Source organism: Polistes canadensis, unplaced genomic scaffold (assembly GCF_001313835.1).
Source record: "Polistes canadensis isolate GaletaPanama2010 unplaced genomic scaffold, ASM131383v1 scaffold_228, whole genome shotgun sequence".
Lineage (NCBI taxonomy): Eukaryota > Metazoa > Arthropoda > Insecta > Hymenoptera > Vespidae > Polistes > Polistes canadensis.
In genome coordinates, this window is record NW_014569775.1 from 14242 (window position 1) to 36303 (window position 22062).

At 27.2% G+C, this 22062-nt stretch overlaps 3 protein-coding genes across 3 annotated transcripts in view; 1 reads left to right on the plus strand and 2 right to left on the minus strand.

The window, feature by feature from the left end:
* Positions 1–5171, minus strand: part of LOC106790262 (cytochrome P450 4C1-like) — a 7990-nt gene extending 2819 nt beyond the window's left edge. Inside the window, exons 1-14 of the mRNA XM_014755035.1 lie at positions 5122–5171; positions 4770–4799; positions 4601–4630; positions 4432–4461; positions 4263–4292; positions 2000–2091; positions 1787–1896; positions 1362–1446; positions 1079–1270; positions 897–990; positions 726–828; positions 554–647; positions 340–455; positions 193–261 (exon numbers count right to left, since the gene is read on the minus strand). Of these exons, the coding sequence (XP_014610521.1) occupies positions 193–261; positions 340–455; positions 554–647; positions 726–828; positions 897–990; positions 1079–1270; positions 1362–1446; positions 1787–1896; positions 2000–2091; positions 4263–4292; positions 4432–4461; positions 4601–4630; positions 4770–4799; positions 5122–5171 (1125 nt within the window). The remainder of the gene's footprint in view (positions 1–192; positions 262–339; positions 456–553; positions 648–725; positions 829–896; positions 991–1078; positions 1271–1361; positions 1447–1786; positions 1897–1999; positions 2092–4262; positions 4293–4431; positions 4462–4600; positions 4631–4769; positions 4800–5121) is intronic.
* A 3973-nt stretch (positions 5172–9144) lies between these two features.
* Positions 9145–11299, minus strand: LOC106790263 (limulus clotting factor C-like). Its single transcript, XM_014755036.1, has 4 exons — positions 11230–11299; positions 10335–10630; positions 9916–10231; positions 9145–9843 (listed from the first exon to the last, which is right to left on the minus strand). Exons 1-4 carry the CDS (start codon positions 11297–11299, stop codon positions 9623–9625), a joined length of 903 nt encoding a protein of 300 aa, XP_014610522.1. The 3' UTR covers positions 9145–9622.
* Positions 11300–12048: 749 nt separating this feature from the next.
* LOC106790293 lies at positions 12049–21956 on the plus strand. The gene is made up of 10 exons (XM_014755077.1): positions 12049–12172; positions 14739–14993; positions 15501–15796; positions 15914–16229; positions 16310–16852; positions 16978–17199; positions 17602–17897; positions 18001–18316; positions 18388–18498; positions 21738–21956. The coding sequence occupies exons 1-10, from the start codon at positions 12127–12129 to the stop codon at positions 21845–21847; spliced, it is 2511 nt and encodes an 836-aa protein (XP_014610563.1). The 5' UTR covers positions 12049–12126; the 3' UTR covers positions 21848–21956.
* The last annotated feature ends 106 nt before the right edge of the window (positions 21957–22062 follow it).

A 22062-nucleotide genomic window follows, 5' to 3' on the forward strand; every position in this document is an offset into this window, starting at 1 on the left:
AGTTGCTGAGGAAGTCCCCAGTAAGGGACGAAACGTTCAACAAGATCAAATAAATTTGTTCATCAAAATTTATTAACTGTCTTCAATTTTCCCTTTGAAACTCATATATATTAATATACTGTTGGGACAAGAATATTGATTATTAATTTAATTTTAAATGTTTCTTATATTATTATAAGCTGATAACATTACCTGGACGTCTTTGTGTTTAGCAAAAAGACTCAAAGCAAAGCACAATGCACTTGCTGTAGTATCGTGACCCTAGAAAAAAATGTTATTTCATAAAATATTTTCTCACTTTTTTTTTTATTCGAAATAAATACATTTATAATAACCTACTTCAAACATGAAAGTATCAACTTCTTCACGAATTCCTTCCTCATCTATACGATTATCTTTCCAAGATTCTGCTATAAGAAGGTCTAGCATAGAAAGTCTTTTCTGGGGTTCCAAATCTGTGATAGAAAAAATTCGATTGGCAATTCTATTGGGATTATAAAAATTTCATTATTATTTAAAACAATATGAAAAGTCTTTATCATCTTTTTCAAACCTTTATTAAAAACGTCGTCCTCGTGAAAATTCTCAAAGATTTGTAGATATTTCCCGTTTGTTTGTTCGTGGAAACGTTTTCTTTCTTCAATTATCTTAAATAAAAATAACAATTTTCAAAAATTAGATGACTTGCGTAACAGAAAGTTAAACGAATAATGGGAGGAACATACGTTTTTTGAAAAACTGTGCAATGTTTTTAACACTTTTTTTTGTAGTCTACCATGTGATGAAAATGCAAATATAGTATCGGAAATGTACCAAGGTCTTGGAAGTCTGATAAACCATAAATCACATTCTTCATTCGATTGATTTTATTTTTTAACAAATGATTAATTAATTACCTATACGCCACAATTCTGCCATAAGTATGAACGGCATTACGATATTTAGATTCCAGTTTGCCCTTTTCTTTCAATTGAATACCTAAAGCTGCTCCTACAAAGAAGCTTATGTAACGAATATTTGTTTTTCTAGTTAAAAAAATAAACATTTAAAGAAATTTATATATTTTTTTTTCACTAACGACATATGGCGTTGAGAGTATATTTGCTAATAAATGTTTGTAAATCTTTTACAACAGATTTTCCATTCCCTTCATTTTTAAGGGATTCCACTAAACATTGTGATTCCTCATTTAAAATGTGAAAATAATGATTAAGAATATTGAAGTGAAATGCAGGTGTTAACATTTTTCGACGCGTGTGCCATTTCTGACCTGTTAAATGAAGTATCGTTTTAAATATTAGTAAATGTATTATTTTGTGTGTGTGTGTGTGTGTGTGTCAATTTAAATTATTTACCGCTACTAGTTAATAATCCAGTAGAAAACCAAGGCATGAGATATTTGTAAATAGGTCCTTTTTTAATATGTACATTGCTCTTCAATAATACCTTTCATAAAAATAAATAATTTGTCACTTTTATAAATTTTTTGTATTACATAAATATATTGTTTTAGTATTATATATTATTTGAAAATTTGTATTATTATTAAAGTATTATATTAATGAATTATAATATGTTAGTATAAAAATAAGTATATTAAAATAATTTTAATTTTTTTGAGAGCTGGTTTATAAAGTCATCGTCGATTATGCATTTTTTAATACGAAAAAAATTAAACACATCTAGATTTTCTATACTTTTCAAATAGTTAAATAATAATTTACTTTGTATACTTATTACATATATAAATATACATTTGAAATCTATACATTACATAATAATTTACCTCAATATCTTTTGGATCAAGTAATACTACTCCTGATAAAAGGAAAGTCCATACTTTGTAAATTGGATAATATTTATTATTTAGTTTCCATGCTGTTTCAAGTAAATGCTCTATATACATATATATATTATTGGTAATAAATTATTATTAAGTGAGAATTTTATCATAGTTTATTGGATAATTCCTAAAGATATATATTTTCATATTTCTTACCATTGTCAACTTGAAAATGATATATATTTCCAATTATCGGATATTCATGTGGTCCTGGAAGAAGACTTAAAAGTCTTCCTACTTTTCTATATCTTATATAGCAGTGTAATAAAAATATAATTAAAATTGAACCCAACGAAATAGCAAGCAACATTTTATCTGTGAAACAAGCAAAATTAGAGAAATTAACCACTTTCTAATGTAGCAAGAACAATTTTACGTATTAATTATTATTTATAACAATTTTTTTAAAATATTTACGTGCTTCTCAATGATCGATATAAACACTAGAATCGATGAAGTGATTGAAAATTAACACAAATTAAATTGTTTAATTATTCGTTTCCTTTTAATTTATTTATATATACGCGTGAGCTTATTTCGTACGATAAAAAAAAAGATATCAGAGTTTTTTCTATCCTTTTTCACAGCTGACAAAAGTTAAAGATTCTAATGTATTTAAGATGCTATTTCCCATTGTCCCACAAATTCTTACGTTTTTGTTTATACATCCTATGCATATTTGTTTTGTTTTGTTGCAGAACTCATACTTTTTGTATATACTTTTCTGATCAAGTAAAGAAACCATAAAATCAATAAGTATGTATTCATATGTATTACAAAACATTCATTTTATTAATTTTTCTTTATTGGACTTAATCGCATTGGCTTCTGAACGATTCATTTATTGATACCTGGTTGTGTATTACGATATACAAATATAATGATAATTATTCCCTAGTAGAAACGTATTTGCTAAATGCATAATTGTTGATTAAAATTGTACAAAGTTTTATATTAACAAATCTACAATAAGTAATACAATAAGTAAACATGATTAATTTGTATAACGAGAGAAGATAACAAAATTGAGTTACGTGTGTATCCAAAGGTTATATCTCTTACCAACTAGATATCGATAAAAAAATTAATGCGCATCAAAAGAATATTTTATCTACGTATTAGATAATTAATATAAAATATAAATATAAATATAATTAATATAAATATACATTTTGTCTGTATTTATTGGGATATTAATGAGAATGAAGAATGAATGTATGTAAAGAGTAGAATGAAAAGGGGTGAATGAATCAATGAGTGAACAAAATAAATACACATTATGTAAGAAATCATCAATCTGTATTAGCACATGAATTAAGGAAGGTCAGAAGATTTAAAAAACAAGATAACATATAAACGATAACAACACGTAGGTGAGTAAGTGCATAGATTATTTCAAATGATTATTGTGGGGAGGAGGGGGACAAACCTTGACCTCATGAAGCACTCAATTTCGAATCGTCCAATTCATAAACGGTTCATAGTACTTAAGAATAACAAAAATAAAGCAAAAGAATTGAACAAACAATTTTGCAAAAAATTTGTTACCAGTAGATACTTATTTTATGGATATAAATTTAATGGGAAAAAATTTAGATCAGTGAAGATTAAGCAATGTTTGTATTTTTAATGTTATTAAGTTGATTTATTGCAGGAATGGTCAACATGTCGATCGCGAAACGATTTTTCGAAGACGTTTTGTCGAAATATTTAATATTAAAAAAAAAAAAAAACCCCCCGTAAGAAAATGAATAATAATAAAAAAATAAATCTGCAAACTGATTTAATCTTACATGTGTCAAAGAAATGAACATATTGCGGACGAATGTTAATCGTTAGCGGCCGTTTTAGTGATATTACGCAGTTATTTTCGATCTATATACTTATGTGAATCAGCTTTTTTATATTTAAAGTTAACAAAAACTAAACATTGTTTTCTACTTTCTAATTATCATATTGAAAATTCATTATCATTATCTTTGTCCAGATATACAACAAATAATGAACGTTTGGTTTGAATCATGCAAACACACAATTATATTATAAGAAAAAAAGATTTCATCTGTATATTTTCTATATATGATTACTTTTTGATTAATAAATATTAATAAATTATCATATTTGTTTAATACCTTCCTTTTCATTGTCATCTATTAATACACAAGATACATGCTTGAATATGTTAAATGACAAGATTTTAATTTAATAAGATGGTGACAAATTAAAAAACAAAAATCTAACGCAAATAAAATAAAATTGGCTATCCCCGATCTGTTGATTCCAAAAGTAAAAACTGTAAAATACGTGAGCTGACATTAATTTATGCTCATTGTCAGCCATTGTAAATCATTGCCCTATGAAAATAAAGATATTAAGCAATTATTAAGATTTGTTCTCAATTCTTTATAGCAACACTTACCGATTTTGTAATAATGATAATTGTGGATAGCTGAACACAGAAGCGAAAATTAATAATAATAAAATGTGTATTTTGTAAATGAAATAAAATAACAAATCATTGCCCTATGAAAATAAAGATATTAAGCAATTATTAAGATTTGTTCTCAATTCTTTATAGCAACACTTACCGATTTTGTAATAATGKTAATTTTGGATAGCTGAACACAGAAGCGAAAATTAATAATAATAAAATGTGTATTTTGTAAATGAAATAAAATAACAAATCATTGCCCTATGAAAATAAAGATATTAAGCAATTATTAAGATTTGTTCTCAATTCTTTATAGCAACACTTACCGATTTTGTAATAATGKTAATTTTGGATAGCTGAACACAGAAGCGAAAATTAATAATAATAAAATGTGTATTTTGTAAATGAAATAAAATAACAAATCATTGCCCTATGAAAATAAAGATATTAAGCAATTATTAAGATTTGTTCTCAATTCTTTATAGCAACACTTACCGATTTTGTAATAATGGTAATTKTGGATAGCTGAACACAGAAGCGAAAATTAATAATAATAAAATGTGTATTTTGTAAATGAAATAAAATAACAAATGACAACAGAGGCACGAATTAAACTGTGGCTAACTACTTTACAATGAAGTCCTAATTGTTCAAATCATACTGACTTTTTTCAGCTGGTGACAGTATATATGTTACAATCAATGTATATACTAGGAGCATTGTATAGATTGTTCGGGACATTTTATAGAATGCCCTATTAAGAAATTTGGTAATGTATACAATACTCGTAATAATACGTTGATAATAACATATACAAAACAAGACACGTCAATTTACACAAATAAACGTTCCCACTCCTTGCAAAAAGATGTTAATACGATTCTCCTTAATCGTCATTATCTTAACAACTTTGTTGTTAAGATAATCTTAAATAACTCGATAAGACAGCTATTTATTAAATTCTACAATCTTGTTATTTGGACAATTAATCAACACGATTAATCGTATCTCTACGGTTACGTTAATAACGTTCATTTTTATTGTTTTCAAGTGAAAAATATTCATTAAGATACAATAGTTTATATTTGCAATAGAAAATAATTATTAATAAATCTTACGTGTTAATATATTGAGTATAGACTATGTATGTATTAGGTCGTTAAAAATGAAACTTTCGATTATTCCAATTACATTGTTAGAAATCGGACATTTCATAATTAATTGTTTAATATATTTACCTTGGTTATAAAATAGTATTGCACTTGCCAAAAAATTAATATTAATTTATTTAAACAATATAAAATAATGTATTAATATAAAATAAATTTAATATTAATATTAAATAGACAATTTTTTAATATTGCAAAGCAAATCTGCTTATAATATTAAAAATCACTTCCGAATGTTGCGCATGTGTAAAAAAGGAATAATTCATCTAATCGATAAAATTTAAGATTATAACGCTCATATTTTAGCATTTTTTCATTTTTATGTAATTGTTTAAACTAATGCACATTTGTTTTAACGTCTCTGCGCAGTAATGACATCGGAGAGGGAAATTTTCATGGTAAAGTATTTTATCAAAATGCGAAGCCAATTTTGAGAAAAAAGCTTTTATTTTTTATTTTTTTGTATACATGTTTATATTATCTTAAATGCGACTGTTTATTAAGTAGTGGGCTAGCGTAAGTAGTAACGTTCTTGCTTCTCGTGCTGCTAGTTAGTATATTTGATCCTTCATGAGGGAAACTTTTTTTAATAATTTTTTTCTATCTGTTTTCAAATTGTTTTCTCATATTTCTTAATTTTTAAATATATACAGGAAAGAGAAAATTATTTATTACAACAACAAAATTAGAAATAATAAATTTTTTAACATCTTGCGCAAATAATAAAGAAAAATTTAATCCTTTAATTAAAGTTAACATTTTATTTCCCTATATATTTTCCCTATAAAATTAATGTAACATACTCCAGAAAAATAAAAAAAAATAAAAAGAAAGTGAATTAAACATACCTTATCCCCACATTACTCATAAAACAATCTCACATTATTATAAATAATATATTATTGATATTACAAATATTTCGATATATTATCATCAACTTCCCATATAAAAATAATTTATTATTTATATTTAATATATATATACATATACCTAATTAAAATTCTATATATTATAATATACGTANTATACGTAATTTATTAATTTTTAATTATAAAAATTGATTTTAAATTATTAAATTATAATTTATTTATAAATTATATGAAATATTAGAATAATTTACGACAACTACTCTTATTATATCTATTTTTTTAATAATACTAGAAATTACTAATGAGGACGTGCTAAATTATTTGTTTTATAGAACTAATACGATAAGCAACAAAAGATATAGATTTTCCCTGAGTTTGTACAATTTTTTGGTGAGTTTTTACAATTTGCCATTACTTTGTTTGATGTGATATCTGCATATGAAAACTTTACACATAATAATCCGTTTTATATAGAATAAAAGTCTGCATTTGAAACAATTTTAATAAATTTCTGTTCGAGAATGAAGAATTAATGTTTTCTACAGTTCATAAAGTTTTTTGTTAAGCAAATGAATACAGGTAAATTTTCTTAGAAAAACGTTTTTATTTAATATGGAACATTAAAACAATTTCATAAGAACGTATATATCTAATACACATTGAGTTATATATAATTATAATTCATTAATTCAAAGTTGTCGTCTCTTGTTTAAACGATTGAATTGACAAAAACATTCTTTCTTAGGAGAGATTTTTATGGTGTGATTGAGACGAACTTCCAGATTATTTCCGTTTACTCGGACCCTTTAATTATCCTTAATTAGGTATCCGATCTCAAAATTAGAGGCATATCAGAAATATGTTTTTATGACTTTTTCCATTTATTTTTATAGGTTTCATTAAAGTATTGACATGTATCTATAAAACACCCTGAATATTTGATCTTTTTTTATAAAACGACGTTGATGGTAAGCGCTTTAAGAGAAAACGAAATAGAAATAAAAATAGATATATATATATAGAAATACAGAAAAAGAGAAATAAAATAAGAAATCTAAAGAAAAAAAAAAGAAATCTACTTTTGTGTGTATTATATTCAATTACCTTAGAATCCTCCGTATGAAGTTAGAACTACGATCTAATAAAAGAAAATATCCATATTTTGTATAATTGATTAAAATTAGCTGTTTGTTTTGCAAAGTTTGTCCAATAAGTGTTCTCAATTATGAATAAAATGTTTTTGAAAAATTGATAATGACATTCAATAGGAAGAGTCACAAGTTAACAGATTTTACTATTTTCGGTTTAGAAAAAAAAAACCATTTATTTTTCTTTTGGATCGAACTTTTTGTAAGGAATTTTTTTTATTCGTATAGATCTTATAAGGCAGTGAATAGAAATTAAAAGGAACATTGAACTCAACAAGATCATGCTGTACATTATATCTGTAAAAGACAAAAAAATTAATCAAAAATACTCTTTGAAATATACAATCGTATGTAAAAAAAAAAAAGTAAAGAACATGTATTGATTCGTGCATTTTAATAATTTATATATTAATATATTTATATGTTTATAATATAATTATTCATATATTCTTATTTTATTTTTGTGCATTATAGAATTAATATATTTACTTTAATTATGACGGGTAAAAATATGATAGATAACAGGAATATGAGACACCATAACTTTTTTCTTAGGCGATATTTCGGTCTTTGATTTGATTTTCGAAAAACGTTATAAGCATAGAAATCATTTTCACGTACCTTTCGTAGATTTAACGGATTAATAAACAAATAATATTAATGCAAGGTTAAAAGATTATGTTGAAAATAAATAAATCTGGAAATTATATCTATTCGATACGAGTGGCAGAAGAAAACTAAGAATATTGTGTGAGATAGAATAGTCAAAAGGGTGCTTTTAATGTCTTCGGTATATGATAGACAAAGGGCAAAGAAGCGAACTTCCGGTCTAGTTTGACTCACTAAGTATTTGAAACGTTTATAAATTTACTAAGTACTTATCTAGTATTATCAATTAAAATAACAAAAAAGTAAACATAAGTTAATTGTACTGATATCTAATGACTAAAGATAAATAAAGGTCAAGGTATAACAGTACAATAAAATGAAAGATGTTTTCTATAGATGTAGAATTAATGGATACTCTTAGCTCGAAATCACGGAGGTACTGTAACTTTCGAAAGATGCTTGCACACTTCTAAACAATTTATTCCACTTATGATATTTCTAAACACTTAATCTAAATTAATGTTCTTAACACGTTGATTAAATTATCCAGTTATCATACACCTATTAGTGTTATCATTCAATTTTAACATATATATGTGTGATTCCCTCTCAATGGGCAATCTTCCGAAAGAATATCTGACGAACAAAAAATAGGAGTTCTGATAATGTTGATGATAGGTTCGTTATGAAAGAAAACCTCTTTTTACGGAAATACAGTATATTTTAGAAAATTAAATAAAAAATTAATATTAATAATATAGTAAGACACATGTTCACTGCATAGCTATAAGACAATAACTGCTTTCTATTTCTTTTATTCGGTCTTTGACTCGCTGTTAGACACTCTATTGCTATTTGACTGTTTAAATAATGTAAAGTAAAGGAACTAATAGTAGACTAGTTAAAAAAAGTCTTTAACACAAAAAATTGAATCTAATTGTTCTGCTATTAAATAACAAGAGGTGAATGCCATTTTTTAATCTTTATACATTATCTGACAAGACCACTTTAAAAAAAAGTAAAGTTACACAAATTAAAAAAACATATTTAAAATTAGAGGAATAGTTTGAAAAGTAGAATGAAAAAATTAATAATCACCCTTTTGTTCGTTAGCAGTTTAAATTCAAAAGCTTATTAATTTAATCGGGAAAATTTGTCGAAGTATAGGTTTTTTATCAGAACATTACAGCATTTCTTAGCAGACATGTAACAAGATAAGAAATATCAAGACATATTACAAATTTAAGACAAATTAGACGACCATTTTTAGTTTCGTGCATCTCTCTCGTTTCACTTTTTTATTATAATATTTGACTGACATTTATCGTAGAAATAGATACTGCATGATATTAACTGTATGTAATTTAAAAAACAACTATTAGTTCATATAATAAATGCTTTAGTACTTTTTTTATATTCAGTATTAGACTGATTCAAATTCGTTCAGAATCAAATGCCTGGACTTCTGCAAAATGTTATTATTATGTTTTTAAGGTAAAATAATAAACTGTTCATTCTCAGTAATAACTAATATTTTTTTAGTGACTGGTATTTTATGCACAATCAATTGGCTCTAGTTTATAAATAATTTCTTGCATCCAGGGTAAGTAGTAAGAAATGCGGGTATAAAGAGAATAGAAACGGGTATTACAAAATACATTACCTGCCTCTAAATTTGCACTAATTCCAATACTGACAATACCTCTTAAAAACCATAATCCTCCAGCTTGAAATACAAGTCCCCCTCCACTATCACCATTACAGACAGACGTTCCTAGAATAAATGTATTGATATTACTTATGAACATATTACATTTTACATACTGATTTTTAACAAACTACCAACCATTTGTATAGCCTGCACAAAATTTATCACTTGTTACATACTGCTCGTATATAACAGAATTATTTATAGCTTTGCATTGTGTTGCAGATACGTAGGGTAGTTTTGTAATTTGGAGACGAGGGCTGGATGACATAGAGGCAGTAAATCCAAATCCCGCAACCACTCCAAGTCCAGACTGAATAATACTACCATCTAAACATGCTGGCACTAACATATTTGTAAATACAAATGGTACTTCAATTTGTAAGAGAGCTATGTCAAAAGCATCATTTCCTAATGAGCCCAAATAATTACAATGAACATAAATATGTTTTACCTGAAAAATAATATATGATACATTTGACAATAAATAAGTTATATATATATCAATTCGAGGATTCATATTTTATCAAATATTAGATAGACTGTTTTTTTCATACCCTAGCTTTTTTGACAAAACGTATATCATGCTGTTCATAATCATAATCACGATTTGTATTTCCAGTTGCAACGTAAAATTGTCTAGGGTCCTTTACTCTACTAATTGTTTCATCGAAAACACAATGAGCAGCGGTGACAAGAAAATTCTCTGTTATAATTGTTGCTCCACAAATAAATTCTTTTGGTCCATTTATTTGTTTCGCCTCATACAAAGTAGCATGCCAAGGGAGAAATTTAGCGTTGATTCCATTTACAATGAACGGTTTTGCGTTTAGAGTTGACACATTCCCACATCCTAGTATATGTATTTAAAGTAAAATTATAATGTTTAATATTTGCGCAGAAATAATGACAAATTGTGTACAAAATATATTAAAATAATATAAATATTCAAGATTATCGTAGTAAATAATGTGTATTGTAACAAAATATTTAATAAAAAATAATTAATAGTCTAGATTTCAAGTAATAAATAAGTCTTAAGAAAAAGTTTACAACTATTATGTATGTTATTATTTGATTAAAAATTATTAAAGATAATTTTTCGATTTTCAAATAAAGTAATATTTATCGATAAATAAGGTATGATATACGGAAAACAAATTTTGAATAAAAAAGAAAGATTGTTATTTTTATCAGAAAAAATTATAAAGTTGCAAAGCGTTTTTTAACACCGTAGAAAATGTATTCATATCTCTCACATTTTCTAGATATTCTGTAGAATAGCAAATGAGAAATCGGTAAAATAAAAAAGCAAATATGAAACATTTCATTCTAAACCCGCTTGTCTTCTGATACTATACGGAACAAAAGATAAAGATTTTCTATGGTAATCTCTATGAATACCGGTCTAAACGTAATATAATCTTCTACTAACCTTGATGGGCCCACTACCGCAGTCGAAACCGATAAATGCGTCCGAATACGCCAATGTCGCCAACAAAATGATGATCGCTACGCACATTTTTCCCTGAAAGATTTTGTTTACGAGGTTGCTCAATATATATATTTTTTCTTTTGATTTGTTTATTTGTATTTTAGTATTTCTTAAAAATGTTTAATTAATTAGAATATCAAAATGCTGATTCATTTGTCAATGCTACACCCAAATTACCCCGAGGAGCATATATGGGAACGGCTTCAATGAAATACCAGAGAGAGACGGACATGTCACAGTAAAGAAATTTTGAATATACTTTTTTAAGTCATGTAGAATAGGTGGAAATATTTGCATTATTTCTAACTGCGATAGTGGTACAATATCAAATTTACGATTTCCACAATAAATAATTCAAGAAAATTATGCTCTATGATTAATACGGTACTGAATATAAAAAGTCACAATTAGCATAATATCACTAATGATGTACTTGCAGTATGTTATTGCAGTAAGAGAGAAAGATAGGAAGAGAGATCTTCTTATAATAATAATTTGAGTTTATTTAATCTTTAAATTTAAAGAGCAATCATGTTATATTTCATATAAAGTTGTAATCGTGAGATATGTGGTGTAAACATATTGTTACATAATAATTATATCGACTAACAAATTTAAACTACTACGACATTGAACTATATTTCTTTCACATTTCTTTTTTTCTTAAATTCTTTTATCTTATAATTTTTATCATGAGATTTATAGTTCACGTTTATTGATATCATGTATATAATAAAGAGCAAACGTATAAAATTGTTGCATAGTGTTCTACACAATCGACGCGCAAGCAGTGATAAATTCTAGTTGATGCCAGACAACACAAGATAATTTTCTATATTTTTCTTTTAATCATTATGGCAATCACAGATAGGAAGTGTTTATATTTTATTGCATTTAGCTGTAAGTAATATAATTACATTATATTATTTTATATTTCGAACAATTTATATAAACTCTACATTTATATGTATTTGATGATCTATTTAAAATGATTAGACTAGATGTCTTTAATGATGATAGTTTTTTAAAACAATATTACGAATTAGCTTTTACAGAATATTAAAAAAAAAATTGAATTTTGTAGTAGAGGAGTTTGATAGAAAAGGCTTCGGTCAGTATACAAAAATATTAATAAATTTTTTTCATGAAAATCAATTTACAATCGACAATGTATGATTTAAAAAATATAGACATGAATTTAGAGAGTCTGTAATTTACGTGTTTTAAAGATGGTCAATACGTTATAACGTTAAAAAAACATCTAATTACAAATAAGTTCATAAATTAAATATTTTTTTCTCCTGTATATTATTTCGATTATTTTATTTCATGTGTATTTTCAATGATTTAAAAATTAAATTTTAAAATTAAGAGATGCTTTAAATATAAACATATAGTGTGCCTCAGTGTTTTTTCATCTTAAGTTATCAATGCATATGGCTAGCAAAAAAGAGATTAAAAGGCCATGTAAAAATATACGCTTAAATGACTTATTAAAAAGTTTTAATCAAAAATACAAAATGATTAGAAACTGGTTTTTCGACAGAAGTTAGAACATAGAATTCTATAGATTTATTATTTAGAGAAATTAAGGAAAATTAATATGATATTAGTAATAAATTAGATTTTATTGTTTGTAGATGTAAGTTCTTCAGACATACCAACAAACAGAGTTTTAAAAATCAATTATAGGTGATTTTAAGCATTGTGATATGAACCAGCACGATACCAGTTTCATATTAATTAATATTTTTGTTTCGAACTTTTTAATAAAGAATTTAGGAGCAAATGCTTAATAAATTATCTGTTATCTTAGCTTGTATAATAAATTGCGAACGTATAGAAGAAAAAACTACGAAAGCCTAAATAAATACGTATATACACCCAAATAAGCGATACCAGTATTACAACATGTACAAGTAGTTTTAAATAGGGTTATCAAACTTCAGAAATTCCCAGTAATAAATTATCTTCTAAAAAAACGTTAATCTTCATTATATATTAATTAATTGGCAAATATATTCGATACTCATTATTTGTTTATGTTAATTTTTTAAAATTTAGTCAAAAATAAATTTAATAATTTTTGCATCGCAGTTGACATATGCAGAAAAAAATTTTGTCCTATAATCAAAATCGATAGTATTTTTGTTTATAAAAATAAATATGATTTATAAAGAACAAATAGACTAATAAATAATTTATTGTTCACACATATAGGACGCATTTTGTTACAAGAAATGAAAAACTGGATTTAAGTATGATTATTAAAACTAACTAATGTCGGAGAATAATATTACTTACATTGGCGAGGATAGAAAGTCTGTATAAGTATCATGAAAAGATTTATTGAAAACATTGATAGTGAACTTGTGAATTTCGCGCTAATCTATAAGCTGATAGGAAAATTATCTTACCGAGAGAAGAAAGGAACTAATATGAAAGTAACAACAGTAAATGAAAAAAATAGTTATCAGAACCCATTAGACTAGAGACGCGACTTACGGCTTGTAAAAAGTAATTTACGTCACATTACGCAGTAACGTTGCTAACAGGGACTGTTGGGGTAGTTTTTTGGTCAAACTAGAATATATGATAACTAGTACCAGGACATACTGGGAAATTAAAATCTGTTAACCAAATATTGTTTGGGACGTCTCTTACTACAAAAAAATATATCAAAACATAGGATCTAAGAAACCGCACCTAGAACTGTATTTATGCAGGTTTCAGCAACATGGAGTTCTCTTGTCATTATTATAAACTGATCATGAGGAAGAGTAAAGGTCACATTAAGATAAAAAATAAAACACTTGGTTGAGCCAATACAAAGTTTAATACTTCATTGGCTTGTGAGGAAAAAGCCTTCCAGCATAAAAACACGAGTTGATAAATAAGATATAATAATCCAACGTCCACCCAAAGATTGGACACGAGACTAATCTCTCACAAACTTTATTTGTATAAGGATTCAATAACGAAATAATCTCTCGTTAATCAATAGAAGTGTAAGGGTAGCTTACATATTTCACTTACTCGCTTTCTGATGCATTGGCCACTTTCGCGGTGGAAACTTCTGTGGAAAGGATAAAGATTGCTAACACACTTTGTCTTCTTTAACGCTTTCTTTGCATATGCATCCATGATTCTTAGTCGTCTGAGATGTGTTGTCGTAGACGTCAAGAATATTATTATACAGGATAGAGCTCTTTTAATAATATCAGATTCATAACCAGTGATACCAAAAGCTCTAAAAAATTTATTTGCAAAAACAACTAATACGTTTCCCGTCAAAATTAAGTTTAGCATAGAATATGTATGCTTGCGTGACTCGTTATTTTCAATTAGAGAGTAAAAAATCATTTTATTATTAAAAGTTTATTTCCCTTTTACACTGTATAGTTCTTTTGTAATAAGCCCTCTTAATACATGATAAAATAGTTAATTCATTGCTTTCATTTTTTAGACTTCTTAACATTCATACTACCTTCAAGTCATGCAGAGAATGCAAATATTTGCTTAGCGCCTCCACAGCCCGATAATGGTAGTCGAAAATTACTTAATTTAGAAAGTTTTATACTAAGTGAAGTACAAGAAGGTACTGAATTACCGTTTGAATCTTTATTGAAATACGAATGTAAATATGGCTATAAAGTTTTGGGTTCCAGTATTTCAAAATGTAGATCCTATGGAAATTGGGTTAATATTCCAGTTTGTAGAGGTAACATTTATAATTTAAACTTTATTGTGATAAATAATTTTTTTTCCTAATAATTTTTTTTCTTTTATGAAATATTCTGTAAATAGTAAAATTTTATTATAATACATAATAAAAATATTTTTTTTCGTAATATATATAAAATATATAAATATATTCTTAATATATTTCATATTTTAAAAACATTTATGGTTTGTCCTATTAATCATGTGATTCTTAAGATTTTTAATTGTGAGTTTCTTTTTTGAAATATTATATTACAATAGCAATAAGTATTAGATACTAGAATATGTTTGAAGAGTAATACCAGATAAATATAAAATTAGTAATATTTTTTCGAATAAGGTATAATAGTTTTTGTTTTAATCATCTTTTTAAAATGTGGTATACATGTGCTAATAGGTCATAGGTATAAAAACCCCGAAATATACTTAAATGCATATACTAGTAATAAAAATAATGCATATATTAGTAATAAAAAACTAATAGTTTTTTTTACAAATTTTTTAGCATGTCGTTTATATGGGCGAAATGGTCAACGAAATGAAAACGACGAATTATCTAGTACTATAAATTTTGCATGTCATGCTTCTTTATTTATACAAAAAACTGCAGACGGATCGAAGGATTTCATTTGCGGAGCAACAATTATACAGGAAAACTTACTTCTTACCGCAGCGCATTGCGTTTACGACAAAGAGAACCAAAGGGCACAAAACCCAAATAAATATTATGTTGCTGCTGGAAACATTTATCCTGAATATGATTCTGATCAGCATGACCAGCAATTAGTTCAAAAGTCTAGAGTATGGAATATCTAAAAGAATTCGCTATAATATTAAAATAAATAATAATTGTTTAAAATAGTGTATGCATTAGGAATAGATTGATAATAATAAAATTAATAATATACTATTTTTTAGGTGAAAAATATTCACATTAATGAAGAATATTTGGGAATCCAAGGAAATTTTACAGCGGATATTGCCATTTTGGAAATCAAAACCCCATTCGTATTTTCAAATTTGTTATTTCCAGCGTGTTTAGATGTTTCTTCAAATTATATTCTCTTAGGGAAAATCATAGATTTTAGTCACAATGATTCTGTACTTAGCCGTAATTATGTAGTTCACACAGTATATATTAAAATTCCATTTAATCAGTGCAAAATTTTCAATAATTCCATTGAATTTGAAAGGTACAAGACAATGGATAAATTTTGCGCTGCCCCAAAAAGTGGTTAGTAACGAAACAAAATCTATATAGAAAATGAAACATATGTAATTGATAACATTCATTTAATATATGTTTTCTAACAGAATTGGGCTGTAGTGGAATTGACGGAAGTGGACTAATAATTCAAACGAAAAATGGTTATTTTCTAGAAGGAATTAGAAGTAGCCCTTTAAGTGTATTAAACACAGGTAGTTCAGAAACTTGCGGCAGCCGCTCATATTCTCTTCTCACGCGTATATCCAGTTATAGAGCTTGGATCCGAGATATGATTTTACAAATAGAAATATCTAATCTATTTTCCTCGTCTCGTGATTCAACTGTAACTAGTACGACTTCAACAACAATTGCTTCATTTATACCACATTCACAAAGTACTACAACCACATCTTTTCCGTTAATCACAAGACCGATTGTTTGCAAAGCGCCTCCTCAGCCTAGGAATGGTAATCGTCAATTACACGAGTCACAATGCCAGTCACAAAATGACTGTGATGTGCAGGAGGGTGTAGAATTACCCACAGGGTCATATTTAACTTATAAATGTTATGATGGATACGAAATTAGTGGTACCCATGACGTATTATGTAGTTTAAACGGAAAATGGATAAACATTCCAGTCTGTATTGGTAAGATTTTCATTTTTAGTGTTCTTATTACAAGGGTTATTTCAAAATTGCCTCACATATCTATAATATTATTTTTTCTGTATTACTTTAAATTACTTACGAGGTAACTGTATATATTATTTTAGAAATATATTGTGACTCATTGGTTTCTGCATCAACATTTGCTGATTGTACATATAACGACGAATGGACTTCTTGCGAGTCTAGTGTTAAACCTGGAACAATAGCTAAATTAATTTGCAGAAATGGGTATAAACAAGATTCGACTATCCTATCAATACAAAGAGATCAAGTTACCTGTAACGATAAAGGTCAATGGACACCAGATCCAATAAAATGCATACCAGGTCTACAAGCTTTTAATGTTCAAATTGGGATAACAATAATATATTAATCTTTTCTGATAAAAATAATAATCCTTATTTTATTTAAAATTGATTTTTTTAATATCATATTTTTCTATCGATAAATATATCTTTAACTTAAAAATAGAAAAATTATATTTAATAAGTTCAAATTAAATTATTACATACTTAAAGTTGTTAACTATATCTTAAAGTTTTTTTATTACATTTAAAGTCTGGACTAATAATAATTTTCTATTCAATATTTTGTTATAATACATTAATACATATTATTTACTACGATAATTTTGAATATTTATATTACTTTAATATATTTTTGTACACTTGTCATTAATTTTGCGCAAATATTAAACATTATAATTTTACTTTAAATACATATTCTAGTATGTGGATATGTGCCAACTCTATACGGTACACCGTTCATTGTAAATGGAATCAACGCTAAGTTTGTTCCTTGGCATGCTACTTTGTACGAGACGAAACGATTAAATGGACCAAAAGAATTTATTTGTGGAGCAACAATTATAACAGAGAATTTTCTTGTCACCGCTGCTCATTGTGTTTCCGATGAAACAATTAATAGAGTAAAGGACCCTAGACAATTTTACGTTGCAACTGGAAATACAGATCGTGATTATGATTATGAACAGCATGATATACGTTTTGTCAAAAAAGTTAGGGTATGAAAAAAACAGTCTATCTAATATTTGATAAAATATGAATCCTCGAATTGATATATATATAACTTATTTTTTGTCAAATGTATCATATATTATTTTTCAGGTAAAACATATTTATGTTCATTGTAATTATTTGGGCTTATCAGGAAATTATGCTTTTGACATAGCTCTCTTACAAATTGAAGTACCATTTGTATTTACAAATATGTTAGTGCCAGCATGTTTAGATGATACTATTATTCACTCTGGACTTGGAGTAGTTGCGGGATTTGGATTTACTGCCTCTATGTCATCCAGCCCCCGTCTCCAAATTACAAAACTACCCTACGTATCTGCAACACAATGCAAAGCTATAAATAATTCTGTTATATACAAGCAGTATGTAACAAGTGATAAATTTTGTGCAGGCTATACAAATGGTTGGTAGTTGTTAAAAATCAGTATGTAGAATGTAATATGTTCATAAGTAATATCAATACATTTATTCTAGGAACGTCTGTCTGTAATGGTGATAGTGGAGGGGGACTTGTATTTCAAGCTGGAGGATTATGGTTTTTAAGAGGTATTGTCAGTATTGGAATTAGTGCAAATTTAGAGGCAGGTAATGTATTTTGTAATACTCATTCCTATTCTCTTTATACCCGCATTTCTTCCTACTTACACTGGATGCAAGAAATTATTTATAAACTAGAGCCAATTGATTGTGCATAAAATACTAATCACTAAAAAAATATTAGTTATTACTGAGTATGAACAGGTTATTATTTTACCTTAAAAACATAATAATAACATTTTGCAGAAGTCTAGGCATTTGATTCTGAACGAATTTCAATCAGTTTAATACTGAATATAAAAAAAGTACTAAAGCATTTATTATATGAACTAATAGTTGTTTTTTAAATTACATACAGTTAATATCATGCAGTATCTATTTCTATGCTTACGACAAATGATAATCAAATTTAAAAATATTTACGTGGGAAAATATGTGTGAATACTAATAACAGGCGTCTAAATTTATTCAAATAAGTAATATGTCGTTATATTTTGTCCCCTAATGTTTCTACTAAAAAATGCTGTAATGTTCTGGTAAAATACCTATACTTTGTGAACTTTTCCCGAAACAATTAATTACTCTTTTAATAATATTTAACAGCTAAGAGCAAAAGGTTAATTATTGCCTTTTTCATGCAACTTTCGAAACTATTACTGAATTTTTAATTTCAGTAACATCACTATTTTTTTAAAGTGGCTTTGTTACATAATCTAGAAAGCTTTAAGAGTTTAATTTGACTCTTGCTATTTAATGGCAAAGCAATTATTTACGATTCTTCGTGGTGAACACTTACTTTAACTAGTCAACTATTAGTACCTCTACATTACATTATTTAAACAGTCGAATAGAGCAATATAGTTTCTCACGGCGAGTCAAAGACCGAATAAAGGAAAAGAAACAGAAAGCAGTCATCGGCTAGGTAGGGAGCGACAGGGACGATGAAGCAAAAGATAGGCTTGAAGTTAAAAGAACGATGAAAGGTAGACCAGTTAACGCAGAAAGAGCGGTAAGGTCGGAGACGAGGAATACAATAGAGCAGTATGTATTGAAGGGAGAGAAAGAGGAAAAACCAAAGGATAAAGATAAAAAGCAAACGCAGTAGCAACTGCTGAGAGGATTAGCTGTGTCGATCAGTCTGCTGACGGAAGAAGTTAGAGACCTTAAGCAGGTGGTGGAAAGGGTGCATAACGAAAGCCAGAATGAAATCAAAGAGCTGCAGAAAGCTTTACAGGAAGGTGAAAGAAACCGGGAATGAGAAAAGAAGGAGTGGAAGGGAAGATGGCGAGAAATGGAAGAAAGAATCAAACAATTAGAGAAGAGAGGAAGAGTAGGAAGTGAACAAAATCTGCAACAAAAACTGAAAGAGATGGAAGGAAAAATAGAGTTGTTTAAATAGTAATTTGATATTCTATAGAATATCAAAGTATTATGTTCGATGCCTAAGAAAAACTGTAAAAAGTCTTATTTCCGACTTCGTCGGAAGGCGCTTTGCATTGATAAGAATGCCGAGGAATTACTAGCAATGACTGATTTTCGGCTTTGACGGTAACATATATATATATATATGTTATCCTTAATATATCACTACGGGCTTTGTATATATTGCCGGGGAATACCAAATCGTGCCAAACATTTTATATATTACTCAGCAAATCTATAAAATGCCTAAAGTGTTTTTTTCATACTTTTATATTTGCTTCAGTAATTTGTAGACAAATTATTTTTGTCTATTTATTGTGACGTCATTTTTCCACTCCCCAAAGATTTTTCTTGACATCGCTGCAATACAGCGCGATTGTAAAATTCATGCGCATGAAAAATATAACAACAACATAACAATAAATATAGGCTAGTATGCTCAGAAATATGATGAAGGAAAAATATAAAAGATACCCTTTTAATCCATTTAGTTGACCCTCGTCGCAAAAGTCATGAACGTTCGTGACATTAGGATGTAATATTGGGATAAAAGTCAACAGCTTCCTCGTTTGATACTGTTATCAAAAATATTTTTAAACGATAAATCGGAATCTCACGTACTCATTGTATTTCAAATATATATCTCTATTTCGAAAGTTGTAGCACTTTCATGGTTTCAAGCTGTGAATCACCACTGATTCTATATTTATACAAAACATCTTGCATATTATTGTACTGTTATACCCTGACCCTTCGTTATCTTTAATCGTTAGATATCTATATAACCAAAGGTTACTTTCTGAAATTTGTATTTCTCATTCTACATAAGTGTTTAGAAAGTTTATAAACGTTCAAAAGACCAAATGATTAATAACTTTCAACCTGAAAATGGCTCCTTTGCCCTTTCCTTATCATATTTCAAAACCTTTAAAAGCACCCTTTTTACCATTCTCTCTTTAGTCCTCTTCATTTTGTCTTGCGACTCGTATCGAATAGTTATATTTTCTGAAAGTATCTATTTTTATAATAAACAATAATAATACAATCATGCCTGCTTTTTTTAGAAGACACCAAAAGGGTAAGTAAAAATTCTATATATTCTTAACACATTTTTCGGAAATTAAAACAAACTCAAATATTGCATGTGTGTGTAAATATAATTGGTAATATGGTACAAATATAAAATCAGTTCATTTATACTCAACTGAAAGTAGTCTTAACTTTTGTTCAATTATAAAAGAATAAACAATCAATACTCGGTGAGAATTATAAGTAATTTTTACTGACGTAATACATTAACATGTATGAATTCGAACCCGGAAACTTTCGCTTTCCAAACGGACGATCTACCACCATAGCTATAAAGTCCTATATATAGACATCATTTTACACATATATATATATGAAAGATTTTAAGACTCTGGGAAATTACAACACTTTGAAATGAACAAATAATAAGGAACTTGGCTCTCAAAATAGTTTCAAATAATAATTAGAATAAAAACTAGATCACTGACAGCTGCTAACTCTGATAACGCCAGGTGTAGAGTGTATAGAAGAAAAGGACATTTATTTCTGTCTGAATATGGTGATTAGTTGTTTTTGCGTTTTTTCGTATATATAGTCATTCGTGAATCTTTTATCTGTAATTATCTTGTATGTGTATGTTCATTTTAATTAACAAACAGTCTTGGAATTCTGACTACCCGTCTGTTCAATTCGGCAACCAATACATAAACATAACAATCAAATATCTTTCTAGTATACATCTAAGTGCACCAAATCGATGCATGTCCTTTCTTTTTTGTTGACGTACAATTATATATTTTAAAGAGTTTGTTTAATTAATTTTGTTTCTTTTACAGATCCATCGCTGTACAAATATATCCCTGCCTTTATCATGTTGGCTGCGTTTATACTTTTCACTCTTTATTATATCCTCAGAAAATGTATAAATAAGTATTGGAAAAATTGATGATAATATGCCGAAACAAAAAGGACCAACCGAAATTTTACACAGGATGCATTTTTTGATCGAAAATAGTAAGTTATATTGGAAAGTGATTCTTCCTTCTGAACGCTATTCTCACTTAATACAAACATTTTTTTTATATTGTAGAAAATCAGTCTTTATATTATAATATAAAATATTATATGACAATAATTTATCTACTATAATGGTGGAAATAA

Bases quoted from the DNA above. Each gene is read 5' to 3' on its own strand.
- LOC106790263 (XM_014755036.1), bottom strand. From the start codon at position 11,299: ATGTGCGTAGCGATCATCATTTTGTTGGCGACATTGGCGTATTCGGAC. The intron at 10,232-10,334 runs GTATGAAAAAAA...ATTATTTTTCAG, and splicing joins GTTTTGTCAAAAAAGCTAGG to GTAAAACATATTTATGTTCA. The intron at 9,844-9,915 runs GTTGGTAGTTTG...CATTTATTCTAG, and splicing joins TTGTGCAGGCTATACAAATG to GAACGTCTGTCTGTAATGGT.
- LOC106790293 (XM_014755077.1), top strand. From the start codon at position 12,127: ATGGCAATCACAGATAGGAAGTGTTTATATTTTATTGCATTTAGCT. The intron at 16,853-16,977 runs GTAAGATTTTCA...ATATTATTTTAG, and splicing joins AAACATTCCAGTCTGTATTG to AAATATATTGTGACTCATTG. The intron at 17,898-18,000 runs GTATGAAAAAAA...ATTATTTTTCAG, and splicing joins GTTTTGTCAAAAAAGTTAGG to GTAAAACATATTTATGTTCA.